General features: G+C 45.2%; 1 protein-coding gene across 3 annotated transcripts in view; it reads right to left on the bottom strand.

The window, feature by feature from the left end:
* LOC140205884 (acetyl-coenzyme A synthetase 2-like, mitochondrial) overlaps positions 1-23,656 on the bottom strand; it is an 88,587-nt gene that overhangs the window by 51,027 nt on the left and 13,904 nt on the right. For 2 of the 3 annotated variants that reach the window (XM_072273735.1, XM_072273728.1), the window contains exons 2-4: positions 11,280-11,376; positions 8,616-8,815; positions 6,110-6,285 (exon numbers count right to left, since the gene is read on the bottom strand). In XM_072273735.1, coding sequence (XP_072129836.1) covers positions 6,110-6,285; positions 8,616-8,815; positions 11,280-11,376 — 473 coding nt within the window. Of the gene's footprint in view, positions 1-6,109; positions 6,286-8,615; positions 8,816-11,279; positions 11,377-19,590; positions 19,690-23,656 lie in introns of those variants that run through there. The other variant, XM_072273745.1, reaches the window with a different exon arrangement.

Here is a 23,656-nt window from a genome sequence, read left to right as displayed (position 1 = left end):
AGTGAAGCGTAACTTTATCCAGTTCACCCTCAACAGAATCTGGGTGAATGACGATTAAAGAATAAAGATCTTAACGATTATCTTTTTTTGTCACACGTACATTGAAACGTACATGTGTCTTTGGAATGTGGGAGGAAACCAGGGTACCTGGAGGAAACCCACACAGTCACAGGGAGAACGTACAAGCTGGTAACAGACAACGGCAGGAATTGAACCCCGATCGTTGGCACTGTAAAGCGTTATGCTAACCGTGCTGCCTTCTGTCTCACAAGTGGAAGGCAATCAATCACTTGGAAAATGTGATTGACCTCCTCCCGCCCGACGGTCCCAAGGGAACCACACCTGTCCAATCACTAGGATTGGTTGTGGGGCTCCCTTGTTTCTCAAGTGGACACCTCAGGAGGCATCGGAAGACTGGACATCAGAGTGTGAGGCCCATCACATCGCACTGAGGAAAACACTTTATTGGACCTGAACTGACCTGACCTGATCCTTACGTGACCTGGCCTGACCTTAGGAGGCCAGTGCCTGAATCAACAGACTGGACATCAGAGTGCGAGACCAGTCGCATCACACTGAGGACGGCACTCTTCTGGACCTGTGATTGTACTTCCAGTGCAACACACCTTGACACTGGAGGAACTCAATGGGTCAGGCAGCATCTGTGGAGGGAAATGGACAATAGAGACCCTTCATCAGGACTTAAAGAGGGGAGAAAGCTATTATAAAAGGTGGAGGGAAAGAGTAGGGCTTGAACTGGTTGGTGACAGGTGGATCCATGTGGGAGGAGTGTGATAGGTCCGATGAGGGAGGAGGAAGAGTGGGAATGAGGTCAAAATCTGGGAGCTGATGGAAGAGACAAGGTGGATTCTGAACGGAGAGGATGGTGGGGGCATGGAATAAAGGGAACGAGGTGGGGAGTGTGAGGGTGCTGGTCAGATGGGGAATGAGAGGGTGAGGGTGGGAAATGACGTAGCGTAATGGGGGCTGCTTGGATCAGGTGGAGGGAGTACAGAATAAAGGAGGAAAGAGACAGAGGAGAGCAGCATTGATTATCTCCCCTCTTTCTTTCCAGTCCAGATAAAGGTTCTTGACCCAAAATATTAAGTGTCCAATTTTCCTCCATGGACATGCTGCCTGAGCCACTGAGCTGCCCAGAGTCTTTATGTTTTGCTCCGGGTTTCCAGCATCTGCCGGCATCCAGTATCTTCCATTCTCCTACTTCTAATGATGTGTGCACCTGTAACGCACCCCTCCCATCGCTCTGCTCCATTTATTTCCCAGGGAGTACGTGGTCTCTGTGTAGTTCTGCGCAATGCCATTACAGCCCGGGACATTCCAGAACTTGGGAGTTCAATTCCAGCGCTGTCTGTAAGGAGGTTGGACATTTTCACCATTAACTTCATGGGTTTCCTCCCACAGTCCAAAGACGTACCAGTTAGTAGGTTAAGTGGTCATTGTAGATTGTCCCGTGATTAGGCTAGGGTTAAACAGGAGATCTGCTGGGCAGTGTGGCTCATTGGCCCAGAAGGGTCTGTTCCCACTGTATCTTTAAATAAATAAATCCAACAACTGATGTTAATGGCAATTTGCTGATTATAGCAGCAGCCTGCACAATGACTGATGACTTTAATATATTGCCTCTGTGTAACCTACACCTCCAAGAGGACCACAACCTTGTCATTGGGTTAGAAGGCTTGCATACCTCAATGACCCGGAGAGCTGTGCTGGCTGGAGTCAGGGCTTTATGCTTTGGCTCTTGGTAGGGTCACCCATGCCAAACAGAGTCAAAGGGTAGAGGCTAGACTAAGAGTGGTTCACTGATCCTCCAGGGCTAACAACCCTGACTGGTAAAACAAGATTGTTACAGGAACAGCAATGAAGAACCCTTCGACATCTGAGAGTGACGGTATTCCTGAGTCTCCACCTGGCACTGGCATGACTGACAGTAGTGAAAACTGAGAGGAAGCTACTGACATGATGAAAGAAGCCCTGAACACCGCCAGAGATGTAGGACCTTCACTGCTGCCCTAAACACTATACAGTCATAGAGTCGTGGAAAAGTACAGCACAGAAACAGGCCCTTTAGCCCATCTAGTCCATGCCGAACCATTGAGACTGTCTACTGTCATTGACCTGCACCTGGACCATAGCCCTCCATACCCCTACCATCCATGTACCTATCCAAGTTTCTCTTAATGAGCTGGCAGCTCATTCCACACTGTCACCACCCTCTATGAGCGAAGAAGTTTCCCCTTAAACTTTTCACCTTTCACCCTAAACCCATAACTGCTTGTTGTACCTCAGTGGAAAAAGCTTGCTTGCATTTACCCTATCTCTACCTCTCATAATTTTGCATACTTCTATCAAATCTCCTCTCAATCTTCTACGTTCCAAGGAATAAAGTTCTAACCTATTCAATCTTCCCTCATAACTCAGGTCCTCCAGACTCAGCAACATCTTTGTAAATTTTCTCTGCACTCTTTTAACCTTGTTTACCAGTGATGTAACAGGCAGAGAGTAAGTAAGCAAGTGTAACCTCCAACCACACAGTTTTAGGTCATGCACAACTCTGGAAGTTTATCTTGAATTTCCATTTTCTTTATGTAAATGGTGAACAACAGAACACACACCCAATTGCACCCAGAATATACTTTCCAACTTCAACTCTTCATGGACGCTCAATAACATACACATATGAGAAAGCCAGCCAGATCCAACTTTCTTACTGCGCCCCAATCATTTTGGTGTTCCCTTTGTGATTTGAGAGGAGGGAAGGAGTTGGCCCTAATTATAGTGCTGAGCGAAAGGTAACAAACACCCACATGGGGGGAAAAGGGAACTCCACACAACACAGAAGGTCTAAATGTTCAGCTCTGCAGGAGACCAAAGAGGTCACCTGGGATCACTGTGGTCCTGGTCTGAGACTGGGAGAATGCATTCCAGGTAAAGAACGAACTTTAGCTCAGGGTTAGAACCAATGACAGCGTAAATCGAGGGCACTCTGGAAGTTAATATTTTACACTTCCTTATCCTTAGACTTTGCCTGCATTAATTTAGTACAGGAACTCTTTAATGGCTTGGCATGATGCAACTTTCTAATCTTAAAAGGATCAGACACACATTATGGCTTAGCACCTAGAGTCAGAGAGTCATATAGCACAGAAACAGGCCCTTCAGCCCATATAGTCTGTGACCAACTCTTATTCAGTCTAGTCCCATTGACCTACACTGAGACCATAGCCCTCCATGCCCCGCCCACCCATGTACTTATCCAAACCTCTCTTACAAGATGGTGTTGGTGATATACGGTAACATTTTGCGAACCAAACTACTAGAAATACCACTGGATATACCTTTACTGAACTACCATCACTGCAAACCATGGCCTGGAATTTCCCTTTAAGAAATTTTTTGAACCATCTAAACGAACTAGCGATTTTACAATCTCCTGAAGGATTCGGTGAACTTGACTCTCGAGAACGCAAGTGCAAGCGAGCTTCAGGCCAGATTAAAGTGCCGAGGCCCCAGAGCAGAAAACGAACCAGTGATCAGCCCACTACTCCTGGCCAGCTAAGATTCCCGCCACCTGAGCCCATTCTGTCTGCCTGCATTTGAACCTGATTCCCTCTCATCCCACGTCACCAGGTTTGGGAGCAGTCGTAGCCCTGCAGTCATCGGGCTCCTGGACCGGTTTCACTCGCCTCAGCAATGAGCTGCCTGCACAGCCTGTGGACTCATCTTCAGGGACCCTGCAGCTCATGGTCCGTGTGTTACTCGTTTACTTTTTAATTATTTGTCTTCTTTTATACATTAGATGTTTGTCCTTCATTAGATCTTTGGTTTTTCGTGATTTCTAGTGTGTTTCTTTGCTTTCTGGCTGCCTACAAGGAGAGGAATCCCAAGGCTGGTATACATACATACATGTGGTAAACACACTTCAATAATAAATGTACTTTGATATTAAACGTTAAAATTGAACAAGCAAATTGAACACTGTCGGAACAGTGCTGCAAGGATAATCAAGGACACGACCCACCCAGCCAACACACTTTTCATCCCTCTTCCCTCCAGGAGAAGGCTCAGGAGCTTGAAGACTCGTACGGCCAGATTTGGGAACAGCTTCTTTCCAACTGTGATAAGACTGCTGAATGGATCCTGACCCGGATCTGGGCTGTACCCTCCAAATATCCGGACCTGCCTCTTGGTTTTTTTGCACTATCCTACTTTACATTTTTCTATTTTCTATTTATGATTTATAATTTAAAATTTTAATATTTACTAATTTTTACTATTTTTAATATTTAATATTTGTCATCCAGGGAGCAGGAAGTGCAGAATCAAATATCGCTGTGATGATTGTACGTTCTAGTATCAATTGTTTGGTGACAAAAAAGTATAAAGTATAAGTATTTACCACTTCTGGTGGCAGTTGTTCCACACTCTCGACCCCCCTTCTGAGAGAAGTACCTTCCAGGATTCCCTTAAACATTTCACCTTTCACCCTTAGCCTGTGGCCTCTAATTCTAGTCTCACCCAACTTCTGTGGAAAAAGCCTACTTGCATTTATCCTATCTCTATGGTATACCTCATAATCTTGTACCTTCTATCGGATTCCCCCTCATTTTCCTACACTCGGCGGAATAAAATCCTAACCTATTTAACCCTTCCCTGTAACTCGGGCCCTCAAGACCTGGCAACATCCTCTGTAAATTTCTCTCCACTATTCCAAACTTATTGGTAACTTTCCTGCATAGGTAGACCAGAACTGCACATAATACTCCAAAGTAAGCCTCACCAAGGTCCTATACAGCTTCAACATAACATCCAAACTCCTAAGCTCAATACCTGTGTTAAAAAAATAGATTCACTCCAGTTTGCCTACCGGAGCAACAGGTTCACAGCAGATGCCATCTCATTATCTCTTCACTCAATCCTGAAACACCTGGACTGTAAAGATGCAAACATCAGGATGCCCTTTATCAACTGCGGCTTGGCATTCAATACCATTATCCCCTCAAAACTAATCAATAAGCTCCAAGACCTTGGCCTCAGTACCTCCTTGTGCAAGTGGATCCTCCATTTCCTCACTTGCAGACCCCACTCAGTTCGGATTGGCAACAGCATCTCCTCCACAATCTCCAGCAGCACAGGTGCATCACAAGGCTGTGTGCTTAGTCCCCTGCTCTACTCACTTTATGCTTACGACTGTGTGGCTAAGCACATCTCCCATACCATATTCAAGTTTGCTAACACCACCACTGCCGTTGACCGAATCAAAGGTGGTGATGAATCAGCATATAGGAGGGAGATTGAAAATCTGGCAGAGTGATGCCACAACAACCTCTCACTCAATGTCAGCAAGGCTGAGGAGCTGATTGTTGACTTTAGGAGAAGGAAACCAGAGGGCCATGAGCCTCATCGGAGGATCAGAAGTGGGGAGGATCAGAAGTGGAGAGTGTCAGCAACTTTAAGTTCTTCAGAATTATTATTGCAGAGGACCTGTCCTGGGCCCAGCACATAATTGCATTTACAAAGAAAGCAAGGCAGCATCTCTACTTCCTTAGGAGTTTACGAAGATTCGGCACAACATCTAAACCTTTGACAAACTTCTATCGATGTGTAGTGGAATGTATATTGACTGGTTGCATCACAGCCTGGTGTGGAAACACCAATGCCCTTGAACGGAAAATCCTACAAAAAGTAGTGGATAGGGCCCATTCCATCGTGGGTAAAGCCCTCCTTACCACTGAGCACATCTACACAGAACTTTTTTAATATTTCTTATAGTAATTTGTTTTGTATTGCACTGCACTGCTGCTGCAAAACAACAAGTCTCATGACATATATCAGTGACAATAAACCTGATTCTGATCCTGCTTACGGAGGAGATGACGTGATTTTGTCTGCAGAGAGCTGTGGAAAAAGATATTGACACATACTTGAAGCAGAAGGAATCACGGACTGTGGAGGGGGCAGGACTGTGTTACTGACTCCAACATAGGATCAGCCACGATTGTATTGAATGGCACATCACCAAATGGTTGTTATTCATATTCTTACATTCTCAGAGAAGACCGAACTAATTTTTTTCATCACAGCAATGTACCTCTTCAAGGGGAATGTCAATATTGGACATTGGGACTTCATTGTCTGTTCTCTTGGCCACTAGTACACGCCTGACTGAAGGACACATCTTCACAGCTTCGTCCACTGTTTTCTTCAGCTCGATGATCTTTCCACCCCTCACGGCCTGGTTGGTAGTGATCACAGTTTCAGACTGTGCTTTACGAAGAGAGAACACAACAGATTAAAAGGTTGTACAAGAAAAAACAGCAGAAGAGACTCAAAATCCCACAAAGTTTTTTAATATATTACTTATTTATTAAGCTACAACATGGAATAGGCTCTTCCAGGTTTTCGAATTGCACAGCCCAGCAATCCCGATTTAATTCTAGCTTAATTATGGGACAATTTACAATGACCAATTAACCTACTGGTACATCTTTGGACTGTGGGAAGAAACCGGAGCACTTGGAGAAGACCTGCGCGGTCACAGGGAGAACGTACTAACTCCTTCCAGGCAGCTGTGTGATTTGACCCTGGGTCGCTGGTACAGCAAAGAGTCGTGCTATCGTGCCACCTGTTATACAGGGCAGAAGGGTGCTGGGGGAGATGGCCTGCAAAGGTGCATCTTAGAAGCAGGATAAGTGGAGGACCTTAGGATGTTATATAGAACAGTACATCACAGTACTGTCTCTTCAGCCCCCAATGCCTGTTGTCTGCCCACCCTTTTTTGTCTATGATCAATCTAACCCTTCCCTCTCACATAGCCCTCCATTTTCCTGTTGCCTGTTGCCGGGGCCAGGGTCGAAGCGCTCGGCAGAGATGGTGCTCGGTGCTGGAGGCTCAAAGTTTTCAGATGGACTCAAGAGTCGGCTGTGGTCAGGTGCTTCCAGGGTGCTGCATCGGCAAGTTTGCAGTGCTGGAAGCTCATGACAGGGAGAGTTTCTCTTCCTTCTACCGTCTGCGTGAGATGATGAGACTTTCGAGAGACTTTGAGACTTTTTTTTTTACCATGCCTATGGTCTGTTCTTTATCAAATTATGGTATTGCTCTGCACTGTTGTAACTATATGTTATAATTATGTGGTTTTTGTCAGATTTTCAGTCTTGGTTTGTCTTGTGTTTCTGTGATATCATTCTGGAGGAACATTGTATCATTTCTTAATGCATGCATTACAAAATGACAATAAAAGAGGACTGCGTGTCCTCGTAATTTAATCTAATCTAATCTTATCTAAAAGTCTTGTAAATGTCCTCAACGTATCCGTCCCGACCAACACCCCCGGCAGTGAGTCCACACACTGAATCAGAGTAATAGAGCCCAGAAACAGGCCCTTTGGTCCAACTCTTCAATAAACTAGCCCCATTTTCCCCTGTCCCTCTAAACATTTCCTATCCATGAGGTGGAGGAATTGGGACTCTGAAGTTGAGGAAGAGGTCGTGGGGATACCTGGAGTCTGATAAACAGAAAACCAGGCCTGGGCATTGGGCAGGCGAGCATTACAAAGGTGGTGAGGGTCTGGGTTGCAAACCAGACTGGGGTCAAGAAGGGGAGAACTGCTTTTGCCACCGTGATACACTACATCAAATGTTAATCATCTTTGCCAATAACTCTTCTTTCCCTCTCATGTTCTGCATGCCTCCTCAGCAGTGACCACCAAAAATCATAAAACCTGCAGATACTGTAAACCAGAAATAAAAACCGAAAATGCTGGAATGTTAACTGGAATATTCATAGAGCTGAAATATTACAACATAAAACATAGAACAATATAGCACAGGAGCAGGCTCTTCAGCCTATAATGTTGTGTTGAATCAATTAAATGAGTTTTCCTCACATTCATATGCTTAGTCTGAAGACTGGGTTTCTCCTTCCACAGGTGCTGCACGACCTGCTGAGCATTTGTACTGTTATCTACTTGGAAGGGAAGAATGGAAAATCAAATATTTGCAGATGACATGAAGGTTGGTGGTGTGGTGAATAGAGTAGAAGGTTGTTGTGGGTTACAATAGGACATAGACGGGATGCAGGACTGGGCAGAGAAGTGGCAGATGGAGTTCAATCCTGGAAACTGAAAGTTCGAAGTTCAAAGTAAAATTTATTATCAGAGTACATAAATGTCACAACATACAATCTCGAGATCCTTTTTCCGTGGGCATACTTAGCAAATCTATAGAACTGTAACTGTAAACATCAGCAATTGTTAACTGTAAACAAACTGTGCAAATGCAGATATAAATAAATAGCAATAAATAATGAGCATGAAATAACAATATAACAGACTACTTAAAGGTGTGCAGCTATCCCCTTTTGTTCAAGAGTCTGATGGTTGAGAAGTAGTAACCGTCCTTGAACCTGTTGGTACGAGTCTTGAGACACCTGCATCTTCTACCTGATGGCAGCAGTAGCATCAACTGTTCACTCCCCTCCAGAGGCGCTGCTTGACCTGCTGAGTTCTTCAGGGTTGTGTGTGTGTGTATGTGTGTTAGTGTGTTGTTTAAGATTTCCAGAATCCCTCGTGTTTACAAATTTAATTGATAGACTCTCACCATCCTGGATCCTGCCAGCTAGCGCTTCGGCACTGAAGCCTGCAAACACCACAGTGTGCACCGCCCCGATACGGGCACAGGCCAACATGGAGGCCACGGCGACTGGCGAGGTTGGCATGTAGATGGTCACCCGATCACCTTTCCGGACGCCTTGCCTTTTCAGGGTGTTGGCCACACGGCAAGTCAACTCCAGCAACTGCCTGAACACAGGGAATTGAACAGCAAATTCAGTCTCTTTATACATTTCATTATTTCGCGACACAGAGCTGAGAAGGCCCTTCTGGACCTCCGAGCCACACCACCCAGCAATTGCCGATTAACCCTAACCCAATCACGGGACAAGTTACAATGACCAATTAACCTACCTGGTACGTCTTTGCATTGTCGGAGGAAACCAGAGCACCCGGGGAAAACCCACGCATTCCACGGGGAGGATGTACAGACAGCGCCGGGATTGAACTCTAAACTCCAGAACACCCCTAGCTGTAATAGCGTCACACTAACCACTAGGCTAGAATGCGGTCCACTCAGCAACCTGTTGGACCCCAGCATCTTCCTCCATTATCTCCTATATCTCCTGTAAGCTCTCAAACTTCCTGTAGGTTTAGTCTAACATTGCAGCAATCTCGTTCATACCACCCATTACTCGTGCGTGACAACATTGTGACTGAGAGACATAACGTCCTCCAGCACTCCTCTCTTCCCGAGCACTGCAGGTAACTCTGAGATCACTACTCTTTGGGAATCAGTATCAAAATCAGGTTTAATATCACCGGCATGTGTTGGGAAATTTGTTGTCCTTGCAGCAGCTGTACAATGCAATCCATTATAATAGAGAAGAAAATGTGAATTACAGGAAGTATATAAAATAGTTAAGTTAAATAAACCAGTGAAAAAATAGATATAAAATAGTTGTGAGGTAGCGTTCATGGGTTCAATGTCCATTCAGAAATCTGATGGCAGAGGGGAAGAAGCTGCTCCTGAATTGTTGGGTGTGTGTCTTTAGGCTTCTGGACCTCATCCCTAATGGTAGCAATGAGAACAGGGCATGACCTGGGTGATGAGGGTCTTTAATGATGAACGGCACCTTCTTGAGGCATTGCTGCTGGAAAGTGTCCTAGATACTGCAAAGAACCTGGGGCATCCAGATCATGATCCATTGAAAGTGGCATCACAGGTAGACAGGGTTGTAAAGAGTGCTTTTGCCACATTGATCAGGGCATTCAGTACAGGAGTTGGGGCAGAAGAGCCCCATTCTCCAGCTACTATTTGCAGACGCACGCAGAGGACACACTGCGGGCTGCAGTCACAGTTCACCAAGGCTGCAAGGGCTTTCAGGTTAACGGTCCGTCTGAATCTCCATGATCCTCCATCAGAAGCCCCCACTTCGGATCACCATTGACGAACAACCTCTCACCACAATTGAACAGTTCACCTACCTGGGCAGCGCCATCTCCAACGATGCTACGGTGGTAAGGGACATTGACAGTCGACTGGCCAGAGCCAGAAGTGCCTTCAGGCACTTCCAGAAACGTGTGCGGAAGAACCACCAGCTGCGACTGTCCACAAAAATCCAGGTGTACGAGGTTGCCATTGCCACAACACTGCTATGTGGCTCTGAAGCCTGGGTCTCGTACCACAAACAAATCTTGACGCTCAAGCGCCGCCTCTGCTCCATCATGGATATCAGCTGGCAGGACCATGTCTCCAACAACAAGGCCCTGGAGTAGACTCAATTCCCAAGCACTGCAGCCACTTTGCTGCTCAGGCAGCTTCACTGGTCAGACCAAGTGTCTCGCATGGACAACTCCAGGTTACCAAAAGCAGTATTCTATGGTGAACTCTCTCAGGGCAAGAGAGATTGTGGTGCCCCGCGCAAGAGTTACAAAGCCCAACTGAAGCAGCTGCTCTCTCAGGAAAATATCGAAGTCAACAAGTGGCAGCAGCTGGCTTGTGACAGAGACCCCTGGAGAACGCTGATCTGTGGCACAGCCAAGAATTTTGAGGAATTCAGAAGAGCGACTGCTGAAGAGAAGAGGAGACACAGGAAGGACCCAAGCGCCCACGTTCCAGATGTTCCCGTGTCTCTACTGTTCCAGAGTCTGCAGATCCAGAATTGGCCTCTACAGTCACCAACGATCGTGCCATCACTCCTGAGGACTCTTCTTCCCTCCTGATCTTCGCAAGCGAAGAACCAGCCATCTCATCTCTCTGTGGCGCCATGTCAAAGTTGTACAAGGTGTTGGTGAGGTGGAATTTAGAGTTTATTTTTTTTAAGTAGTTCTGATCGCTTACCTACAGGAAAGATATCAATAAGCCTGAAAGCTTGCAGAGAAATTTTACACGGATACTGCTGGAACTTGAGGACCTGAGTTATAGTGAAAACTTTAGTAGGTTAGGACTTTATTCCCTGGACCTCAGGGCAATGAGGGAAGATCTTATAGAGATATACAACATTATGTGGGATATCAGCAGAATCTCTTGTCTCATTTGCAGAGTTTACTCTGTGCAAATTAGCTTAGTTTCCAATATTTTAACAAAGACTAATCTCAAAATTACTGTGTTGTGCTTCAGGCTATCTAGAGGTTGGGAAAGATGGTTCAGAAATTTCAGTTCATTTTGTTCGACAATCCATGGCCATATTTTCCTCCAACCTGCACTCACCTGTAGGTGACTCTCACTTCAGCTCCAGGCTCATCCCTCTCCCAGATTAAAGCCACTTTATCTGGAGATGTGTGGACATGACGGTCAATGCAATTCACTGCTCGGGGAAAAACAGGAACAGAAAGGGTTAATGAATTTCACAGTAAATATGGCAGTGGAGATAACAAAGGCAGCTCAGAAAATGCAGAATGAATTTCAAAAAAACGCTAACGGGGAAGGCAAAGCCAGATAGAACTGAAGAATTGGACTTTGATAGGAAGTTGCAGAGTGGAGGCCCTGCATAAATGGTGTCGATCACTGTTCACTCAACACTCACCACAAACCATCATAGCCTGGTCTACAGGGAAACTGATGACACCCCATTACGGTGGAATCCAAAGTCATGATCACATGACCCAACCTTGCCTGGGCACTGGTTCCCTGCTTCAGGATTGTGACCTGATTTGAGGATGCAAAGCCAAGGATGCCTTTGCAAAACCTATTTCAATTTATTTTCTCCAAATGGCACGTTAACTAATTTATTACCAGCAACACTTTCAGTTCTTGTTTAATGGGATCATGTTAAGGAACAGGTTGAGAAGTGCTGTCTTAAGGCATTATTACCGGGACATAGGTAATAAGCATCTTCATAACAGATATTGTTCAAATTTCTTTACATCTACAAAGACGTCCTTGAGCTCGACACATGCAGGGAATGTGATTAATTAACTTCCTCTCTACTCCACGTTGCCTACTTCAAGTCAATATGCTTCAGGGTGTCCTGACTGGGGCTAGGATCACTCACTGTGCTCCCCAAGTCTCTACACCAAGGTTCCAGGTGTCATACTGCAAGCACCTAGGGCTTTTCTCATTCAAGCGAAGGCGGATGAGAGATGACTTGACAGAGGTGTACAAAATTAAAAGAGGCACAAGAGGACAACTAGCGTCTTTTTTTTTCCAGGGCAGAAATAGCTAAATGGCTAACATCCTGTAAAGGTGAGGGGAGGAAAGTTGAGAGGAGATGTCAGAGGTAAGTGTTTTTCACACAGAGAGTGGTAGGTACCCTAATGGGGATGGTGATAGAGCCAGGTACATTTTGGACATTTAAGAGACTTGTTATTGGTTACAGGCTGTTGTCCTTGTCCTATGTTTGCTGTGGTAAACAATGTGGTGACAAATGGAACACACACAAAATGCTGGAGGCCAGGCACCATCTATGGAAAAGAGTCTGAAGGAGATATTACATCAAGACCGAATTCCACCAGTGTGTTACTTTGGATTTATCTGCAGATTTTCTCAAGTTGGTGACAAATGGAGACTGAAGGAACCTGTCATAAACACGCCAAAGGAGACTGCATCATGCAAAGCTGAGAGAGACGTTAACTCGGTCTCGTTGGCCAGTCCCGCAGGCTCTCGCAGAGCTGCCCTCCCACGGTCTGGGATCCCGGCTGAAACAGGAGCCAGCAGACAGGATTCAAACAGGATGATCGAGCTGACCACGTTTGTTACCAAAGGGTACAAACTTGGTGCAAAGGGAACAGGTTTATTCCGCATTACTATTGTGGCATCTGTTCTGAAGCACAATGTGGCTGTCTCACGAATCCTGCAGCCCAGTTCAATCCTGATCCATCCAGTTCTGTCTCTGGTGGAGTTTGTATGTTCACCGTGTGACCCCTTGGATTTCCCCTGGGTGCACCAGATTCCTCCCACATCCCAAAGATGTGCAATTTAACTGATTGCTGCCAATTACCCCCTCATGTAGGTGGCTGATGAGAGAATTGTAAGTGTTAATGGTTGTAAGTGAGCAAATACGTTAGAACATAGAACATTACGGCACAGAACGGGCTCTTCAGCACAACAACTTTGTTCAAAGTAAATGTATTATCAAAGTACAAACGTCACCATTTTCATTTTCTTGTGGGTATACTCAATAAATCTATAGAATAATAACCATAATAGAATCAATTAAAGACCGCACCAACTTGGGCAGTCAACCAGTGTGCAAAATACAACAAACTGTACAAATACCAAAAGAAAAAAAACAATAAAATAAATAAATAAGCAATAAATATCAAGGACATGAGATGAAGAGTCTTTGAAATTGAGTCCATAGGTTGTGGGAACATTTGAATGATGGGGCGAGTGAAGGTGAGTGAAGCTATTCCCTTTGGTTCAAAAGCCTGATGACTGAGGGCTAATAATTGTTCCTGAACCTGATGGTGTGAGTCCTAAACCTGCTGACGGCAGCGAGAAAAGAGCCTGACCTAGGTGGTGGGGGTCGCTGATAATGGATGCTGCTTTCCTGTGGCAACGCTTCACGTAAATGTGTTCGATGTTGGGGAGGCTTTACCCATGATGGACTGGGCCGTAGCCATTACTCTTTGTTAGATTTTCCAGTCGAGGGCATTGGTGCTTCCAGACCAGACTGCGATGTAGCCAGTCAATATATTCTCCACTACACATCTGTAGAAGTGTGCCGACAATGTTCTGTATGTCACTCTCTCATTACAGAAATGCTGGAAGAACCTAACTGGTCAGGCAGCACCTACGGCGTGGAATTACATTACAGAGGAGTAACTCGGAGGAGGGGGATACAGGAAGCTAGCGGAGAAAAGATGCGATGACTTTGACAGTATTGTGGATTGAATTTGGAGTGCCGTATGCAGTTCCAGTCACCACTTCACAGGAGGGGTGTGTGAAGGCTCTGGAGAGGGTGCAGAAGTTCTCTGGGAAGTTGCCTGGATTACAGATTATCAGCTACAAGGAGAGGTTGAACAAACTTGCATTACTTTCTCCAGATATTCATAAGTTAAAAGGCGACCTGATGTAAGTTTATAAAATTATGACAGGCAAAATTAGGGTGGCGGGTCAGTCTTCCCAGCATCGAAATATCAAATACCAGAGGACAAGGATTTTAGGTGAGAAGGAGTAGTTGGTGCCCTGAATGTGCTGTCAAGGGAGGTGGTAGGAGTTGTTCTTGTGCTGTATTGTTCTGATTTATAAACTGTTTTCCTCGGTGCTGTAGAAAAGATATGAAATTATGGCAACGGCTCCTGAATAACTATACCAAAATTTTTGGGAAGTTTATGCTGCCTGAGGGGGAGAGGGAGTCAATCCAAGTTGGCAGCAACATCTCCAGCTCCATCACTCTGAGCACTGCCCCCAGGGCCGTGTGCTCAGCCTGCTGCAGTTCACACTGCTGACTCATGACTGCCTTGCCAGATCCAGCTCAAAACGCATCATCATTCGCTGATGATACAACAGTGGTTGGCCTCTTCAGCAACAATGATGAGTCTGTTGGCCATGGCAGATTTCAAACGTCGAACTCGAATGGGTCAAGGGCAGTGAAAGCAGACAGATCAATTCCTGCCATGTGCTTGGAGATGGAGGCTGCCATTTTGTGGAACTGTTTTACATCCTCCATTTTGTGAGATGGAGTTGCTTTGCTTTCTGTGTTTTAAAGAAGACACAATGATGTTTCAGGTAATCTGTGGGTCTAGAGATCATTTCCAAATAAGAAGTTATTTGTGAGGAGTTCTTTGATATAACATAACATGCAGGTTTGTGAACGTTGGGATTGGTGTCTGCCTGGAGTGATCCGAGCTGGTTATTGAAGAGAACGAAGAGCCATAAATAACAGGAATTCTGCAGATGCTGGAAATTCAAGCAACACACATCAAAGTTGCTGGTGACGAAGGGTCTCGGCCTGAAACATCGACTGTACCTCTTCCTAGAGATGCTGCCTGGCCTGCTGCATTCACCAGCAACTTTTATGTGTGTTGCTTGAAAGCGCCATAAATGACTGATTATCACTTGCTGGGAAGAGGGCAATAAATGGATGCTAGCCTGGAGCAGAGCCAATAAAAAGGTGTTAAAAGTCAATCAGATGGCCTACAGCCAATGACGTTGGAATGCAATATTTGATTTGTTAAGGAATGAGTATAAAAGTAGACATCTTGAGTGTGCTATCAGCTTGCTCTCAAGAGACCCACCATCACAAGGAAGAACCCCCATGCCAGGGGTTGGGCGAAGAAAGGATCGATGACCTGGCCAATGGAGATCTCCTATTTCAGTGTTATAAATTGGACAAGTTGTCTGAGTGAGTACTGGTACACAGGGAACAGTAGAGTTCATGGTCTAAGCTGTTGGCCCAGGGCCAATATAGTTACGTTGTTGTTTGCACAGAGACAATAAAGCGCGAGCTTCAATTAAGTACAAGTTGCATAGCGAATTTCCTAACCTAGCTCCGTTGACGAACAGTCAACAAGTCAGCATACAGAAAGGTGGAGAGGCTTGGCCAAATGGTGTGATAACAACAACCTGAGTCTCAACATGGACAATTCAAAAGAGATGATTGTGGACTTCAGGAAGACACAGTTAATACCCTCCATTGCACATCAATGGCTCTGCCATGGAGAAAGTGAGGCACAAAGCTTTTGGTGTGCACATAATGGATGATCTAGCCGAGACCCACAACACCTCATTAGCCAAGAAGGCAGAGCAGCATCTACACTTTCTGAGGAAGATTGAGGTGTGCAACTATACCCACCTCCATTCAAACAACTGTCCACAGCAGCACCCTCGAGTCAGGCTGTATCATTGTGTGGAAGCAGCAAGGTAATGGACCACAAGACCCTACAAAGGATACTAACAACTGTTGGGAAGATCACTGAGGTCTCCCTCGGCCCTATTTGTGACATTTACACGGACCACTGTATTTGAAGGATCCGGAACATTGTTGAGGATCCCTACCACCCATCCCATGATATCTTTGACCCACTACCATCAGGGAGGAGGTACAGGAGCATCAAAGACTATGACTGACAGAATGGGTAACAGCTTCTTCCCTCAGGCTGTGAGACTGATGAATACCCCGCCACCACCGAGGTCTCGGCACTAGGACAGCAAGACATTCACTATTTACCTGCGCTGCACACTTCATGCATCTTGAATCATATTTTATTAACTTATTTGTGATCATATTTTGGTTTATGCGCTGTGTGTGATATATATTTTGTGAGTACACTGTGAATCGGAGGAGCTTTGTTTCATTTGATTGTATAAACTTGAACTTGTAGTTAAGTGTCCACTGTGTATTGTTCTCCAGAGATGCTGCCTGACCTGCTGAGTTCCTCTAGCATTTGGAGTTTGTTGCTCTGGATTTCCACCATCTGCGGCATCTCTTGTGCTAATGTTGTAACATCTGTTTATTGTGTCGTGAGAATTGTGTATAACATGCTAATTTCTGAGTCCTCCGTTAGTCAACCATGGATGTTGAGGCTGAGATGTCTAGATATGTAAGCAAGGGCAGTAAGGTACGGAGAGCACGCTGCTGCCCATGTAGCGAGCTCCCTCTCTCCACACATTTGATGAACCCAAAGGAACGGCAGAGACCGATACAGTTTGGTACCAGCAGTACCACAGGAGTTGCCAGTCAGCGTTGAATTCAATGGTAGAACTGCCTCAGGGACTCCAGCTCCAGAGTTTTTCCCTCGTGGTTTGCTCCTGAAGCCTTCCCCATGAGTGGGTATGGTGAAACTTTGAGATCAGAGTTTTCCTTCTCCTAAATGAGCTGCCAGCCACGGCTGAGGAGACTGATCTGCCCGAAGCGACTAGTTTTAAGGTGCCAGTAACCCACCTTTGCCCCTTCTCTTGTCAGTAGAAACGGTAAAGCTGGGCCTAGTAGCTAAGCCACACATGAAGGCCGGGAGCTGGACTTGGTTGTCAGAGGCTATTTGAGGCACACACCATTGGGAGCATTTAATAGATAGTGGGAGTTTATCCCCACTGCCTTCCCTGGCTGTAACAATCTTAAAATTGTTAATTTATGTATTTTATATTCATCATGTTTATAATGCACTGTACTGCTGCAAGAAGAAGGCTAATTTTTAAGACTTTTATACAATAAACGAACTTGAGTTGTTAAGTACATAAAGCAGGGAACAGTAGTGAGGAAACCTTGGGAGCATTAAGGCTAGGAGTGATTAAAGGACAGAAATGATGATGGTAGCAGATGAAAGAAGCAAAAGGGCTGAGATAAGTGTTAACAGTATCAGCTCGCACTCTGTTAATTATCACCTTGTAGTTAGTCTGTATTCTCATTCGCAGTGAAAGGTAGTTTATAAAGATTAAAGATTAGCTTTATTTGCCACATGTACATTGAAACACACAGTGAATTGAACCACCAAGCACATCTTTCCCTCCCCCTTGCTTGCTCCCTACGCGACTCCCTTGTCCATTCATACCCCCCATCTCTTCCCACCGATCTCCCACCCGGCACTTATCCTTGTAAGCAGAACAAATGCTACACATGCCCTTACACTTCCTCCCTTACCACCACTCAGGACCCCAGACAGTCCTTCCAGGTGAGGCAACACTTCACCTGTGAGTCAGCTGGGTGATATACTGCGTCCGGTGCTCCCGATGTGGCCTTCTATATATTGGCGAGACCCGACACAGGCTGGGACACCGTTTCGCTGAACACTTACGCTCTGTCTGCCAGAGAAAGCAGGATCTCCCAGTGGCCACACATTTTAATTCCACGTCCCATTCCCATTCTGATATGTCTATCCACGACCTCCTCTACTGTAAAGATGAAGCCACACTCAGGTTGGAGAAACAACATCTTATATTCTGTCTGGGTAGCCTCCAACCTGATGGCATGAACATTGACTTCTCTAACTTCCGGTAATGCCCCACCTCCCCCTCGTACCCCATCCCTTATTAGTTTATTTAATTTTTTTAAATAATTTTTTTATTTCCCCCCCTTTTTTTCTCCCTCTGTCCTTCTCACTATAACTCCTTGCCCGCTCTCCAACCTTCGGGCTCCCCTCCCCGCTCCTCTTTCTCCCCAGGCTTCCCGTTCCATGATCCTCTCCCTTCCCAGCCTGGTATCCCTTTTGCCAAACAACTTTCCAGCTCTTAGCTCCATCCCTCCCCCTCCTGTCTTCTCCTATCATTTCGGATCTCCCCCTCCCCTTCCCACTTTCAAATCTCTTACTATCTCCTCTTTCAGTTAGTCCTGACAAAGGGTCCCAGCCCGAAATGTCGACTATACCTCTTCCTATAGCTGCTGCCTGGCCTGCTGCGTTCACCAGCATTTTTTGTGTGTGTTGCGGGAAATGTGTCATTTGTGTCAATGGCCAACACAGGCTGAGGATTGTGCCGCGAGTAGCCCGAAAGTGTCACCACACTTCCTGTGCCAACACAGCATGCCCACAACTCGCTAATCCTAACCCATGCTTCTTCGGAATGCTGGCTAAAACCAGAGCCAATGGAGGAAACCCATGCAGTCACGGGGAGAATGTACAAACTCCTTATAGACGGCGGCAGGAAGTGAACCCGGGTTGCTGGCGCAATGTTTGTTACACTAACCGCTACGCTACTGTGTGACCTACGCTACTGTGTAATATTAGCAGATGCAAAAGCAAAGGTTAACTCAGTGAGTGACATACGTGGCGATGGCGGTTTTTGACAAGATAAACTGGGTTTATCTCTCTGACTCCTCATCTTCTTTTCTTCAGTCCTGATGAAGAGTCTCAGCCCAAAACGTCCACTGTACTCTTTGCTATAGATGCTGCCTGACCTGCTGAGTTCCTCCTGTATATTGTATGTCTGTGTGTAAACTAAGTTTCTGTTGGCTGTTCACTGAAAGAATTACAGTGTTCGGGGGGAGGAAGGTAATAAAGCCTTTTACACAGAGGGTGATCAGAAGTTGGTGTGGGAATGTGGAGGGGAATTTAAGTGATGTAATCAGCAACTCATGATGGGTAATTAGTGTAAGCTTTCGTGAAGCAAGAGGGCACGAACACCTTGAAAAGGGATCAAAAAACTGCGGGAGAGAAGGATTAAAAGGAGCCTCCTGCTGACAACACAGTTGTCCTGGTGATCTCTGATCATTTATCAGCTAGTTTCTGCTGGTCAGAACATCTACCTCCAACACTTCCAGGAAATGGTCCGGCAATGATGGGCATATTCACTGAAAAATCTACAGAAACTACGGATGCTTTAAATCTGAAATAAAAGCAGAGAGTATCAACACCAGCAGGGCAGGCAGCACTCATGAGAAGAGATAGAGTTATTGTGGTCACCATTGCCCTCCCCACCATTACATTTACATGGAGCGCTGCCAGAGGAAAGCAGTATCCATCATCACCGTCCCCACTTCCCTGACCATGCTCTCTTCTCGCTACCACCATCGGGCAGGAGGTACAGGGCTGCAAGTCTCTCGCCGCCAGGTACAGGAACATTTAATATCCTTGAACCATCGGGCTCCTGAACCAGCATGGATAACTTCATTCACCTCAACTGATTCCACGACCCACAGACTCACTTTCAAGGACTCTTTACAACTCGTGTTCTCCGTATTGTTTTCGTATACACCATTTGTCTTTTGCACTCTAGTTGTTTGTCAGTCTTTGTTGCACTGTGGTTTTCTGCAGATTCTATAATATTTCTTTATTTTTCCTGTAAATGCCTGCAAGAAAATAAATCTCAAGGTGGTGCCGTGGATTCGGTTAATTGGGACATATCGGGACCAGTACATTTTGGCATAATTAAGCGGCTGCTCCAATTAGCTGAAGTTTCATGGAAATAGATAAAAGAGCAAACTACTATTTAACTGAGTAACAAATTATGTATTTAAATAAACTACAGAACAAATTGGTACACTATCAACACTACTACAGTACTATAAAACTGCGTATTAGTCCCATTAGTTCTCAATGGAGGAATCATGCTACTGTGTTCTTTCAATTAATCAAAAATCACAAAATCAGCACAAACACCAGCATAAATAATGGACTGTCTTCATACTAATGTCGACAATTGCATCCTCCAAATTTTCATTTTAACATTCAAGATGATTGTCGATACTTTCAAATTCTTCATGGTTGTTGAAGTAGTGTAATCATTTCATTTTCACTCCCGGCTGTTTCTGCCATCCTCAAATCTGAATGCTTGGAATCACAGTGAGCAAAACAGTTCTGAATTGTCATACTGTTTATTTCTCACCAACAATAAGTGACAAAAATTGTCACTTTTTGAACACAAGCACATGCAACTGGCGCTATTTAAAAACTGTTTCCTTTAAGCAGAGAGTAGCGTCTCACAGCCACACAAATGCGCCCATCTGAAGCTAGTTAGAAATAATCTGACAACAGTCTCCTGACCCAGTTAAGTGGCACAGTGTCCCAAATAAATGAAGAGAATCCCAGCTATTTTCTCGATTAGTTTTTGTTCTTTAAGAGTTGTCCCAAATAAGCAGCTGTCCTGATGAACCAATGGCCTCATTAAGTCCAGTTTATTGTCATTTAACTATATAAATGTATATAACATATATAATGTATATAGAAACGAGACAACTTTTCTCTGAACCAGGGTGTAAAGTTCAGTAGTACACATGACACACGATAACTTATGAAGGCAAGGTTAAAATCTACAGACGAATCACACATAAATAACAGATAAAAGTGCATTAATATTAAATACTGTAAGGTACAGAAATGATTAACCAGTGACACTTCAAATTCGATGCTGCAGGGAGCTCAGAAGCCTAATGGCCTCAGGAGAGAAACTGTTTCCCATCCTGACCGTTCTTGTTTTTATGCAACGGAGTCTCCTGCCTGACGGTAGAAAGCCAAAGAGGATGCTGGATGGATAGGTGGGATCCTTGGTTATACTAAGGACCCTGCGTAGGCAACGCTCCTGATAAATGTCCCCGATGAATGGTAGGGAGACCCTTATGACCCTCTCAGCCATTCTCACAGTTCTTTGTAGGAATTTCCGGTCCGATGCTCGACTGCTCCCATACCAGATGGAGGTGCAACTTCTCAAAGGTGCTTCTGTACAAGGCAATTAAGGTGGGGGGGGGAGGGGCCTTGCTAGCCTCAGTCTTCTTAGGCTTTGGCCTCCTGATCAGGGAGGTGATATTAAGGGACCGGGTGAGGTCATCCATGATGTAAGCTCCCAGCAACCTGGTGCACTTAACTCTCTCTATGGAGGGGAGAGAGTTAAAGAGAATCTGTTGGATATGGTGAGATATATGTCCTTTGATAATAAATTTAATTTGAACTTTAATGTTTCTAGTCAATGAGCTTTTGTCGGGTGAAACTTTAGTTCTGTTTCTCTCTCCTGAGAGTGAGGTATGGTGCACCCATCCCTGTGTTTGTACTATTGTGTATTGTGCAATCATCCATCTGTTTTCATTAGCTAAGCAAGGTGGGGTTATCTTTCTATGTGATACACATCACAGTCCCTCAATGAGCATCCCGGGGTAGCCCATTTAAACTTATGCACTATATAAAACTTTGCCAGTGACACCCACACTCTGAGAAAAAAAACAGAGAGCTACTAACTGGATGAAAATAGAACATAGAATGGGCAGCACTGTAACGTAGCAGCCAATGTAATATTATTACAGTGCCAGCAAATTCAGGTTCAATTCCGTCGCTGGCACAATACTTGTGAGCAACATTGGAACCCAAATGCAGAGGAAGGACAGACTCCAATGTGGAGATGATGACCAGAATTTATTCATAAGAATTCCAACTGAAAATCAGTGGCTCTGCCGACCGATACCTTGAGACGTAACATTCTGAAGACTAGGACCCCGCTATTAGAGCTAATCGGCGTCCACTTAAATAATACAAGAAACACAGAATGCCCAAGCCTATCAAAATAAACTTAACAAGCTTAAACGGAAAGCACCAGGAGACGGTGTTGCAAAGAGTGAGCTGCCCGAGAAAAACGCAAGGAAATCTAAACAATTAATGACTCTCGCTAAGCAACGATTAACCGATTCACGTGCCCTAAAAAACAGAGCCCAGTGATCTCCGGCTCCCTGCACAGGCCCGAAGAGCTCATTACAGCTGCTGTCTGTAAGGGTTTGTATGTTCTCTGCATGGCCGTGTGGGTTTCCTCCAGGATCTCTGGTTTCCACCCACATTTCAAAGGTGTAAAGGTTAGTAGGCAAACTAATCACGGGTATAATTGGGTGGTGGGGGTTTGTTGAGACAGAAGGGCCTGTTACCATGATGTATCTCAAAAGAGCACAGTGGAATACAAGTCCCTTGGCCTACAATGTCATGCCGACCTACATAAACGTATCCAATCATGCTAGCCCTTCCCTCCTACATAACCCATAACCCTCCAGTTCGTACATTTACCTACCTATCTACAAGTCCCTGAAATGTCTCCATGGTATCAGCCACTACAAGCAGCCTGTGCATTCTCTGTGTAAAAACCTACTTCAGAAATCTCCTCTAACCTTCCCTCCACTCACCTGAAAAGGATATCCTCTGCCGGTGTCTATTGCCACCCTGGGGAAAAGGGACTGGCTGTCCACTCTGTCTGTGCCTCTCATAATCATATACACTGAAATAACAGCTGTAGGAATAGCATATGAATAAACACACTCTATCACTGTATAGACCTAAAACTGCCAATTGCAGGCTGGAAATATTAGAAACATAGAAAACCTACAGCACAATACAGGCCCTTCGGCCCACAAAGTTGTGCCGAACATGTCCCTACATTAGAAGTTACTAGGCTTACCCGTAGCCCTCTATTTTTCTAAGCTCCATGTACCTATCCGAAAGTCTCTTAAAAGACCCTTTTAAGGGGTGAGAGAGGGGGTGAGAGGGGGTGAGAGAGGGGGTGAGAGAGGGGGTGAGAGAGGGGGGTGAGAGAGGGGGTGAAGGTGGAGGGAGAGGGAGAGGGGGAAGACAACAGCAAAGGGGAAGGGTGATGGATAAGGGGAGTGGCAGGAGAGAGAGAAAATCACTAAACTTTCCAGAGGAGCCCAGTGCTACTGTTTCATCTATCAGTGTCAATCTCCATCCTGGATCTGACCCTGGGTCGATGTAAACATCTTGAGAGCAAGAATCATACACCAGGTCTGTGGGAAGCACCAGTGCAAAATATGGCATCAATTAGTTCACACGTTCCTCCGCTGTTAGGAACCAGCTGTTCCTTACATTACACCCTTCACACCCAGCAATCCTTCCATAATTTAGTTCCATCCATAGCGAGACACAGTACAGAACCAGACCCTTTCCCAACAATCCCGTGCTAGGTTCCAGCACCCATTACATCACTATTCCTACCCCCAAACAGTTTATTTCCCCATCTTCCCAGCAATGCCTCTCATATTTCACCACACACCATGGGCAATTTACACAGTGTGTGGTGAAATATCCCACCAGCACAACTTGGGGATTTTTATTTATTTTATTTAGAGATACAGCACCGTAACTGAGCCCTCATGGCCCAATTATATCCACATGACCAAGGTTCAAAGTACATCTATGTCACCATATTTCATTTATTAATTGATTGAGAGATAGCATACAGCAGCGCTGTGGGAATACAGCGGTTCAAGAAGGCAGCTCTTTACCACC

Source organism: Mobula birostris, chromosome 1 (assembly GCF_030028105.1).
Source record: "Mobula birostris isolate sMobBir1 chromosome 1, sMobBir1.hap1, whole genome shotgun sequence".
Classification (NCBI taxonomy): Eukaryota; Metazoa; Chordata; class Chondrichthyes; order Myliobatiformes; family Myliobatidae; genus Mobula; species Mobula birostris.
Note: the sequence above shows the minus strand (reverse complement) of the source record. Positions and strands in the feature narration are given on the sequence as shown.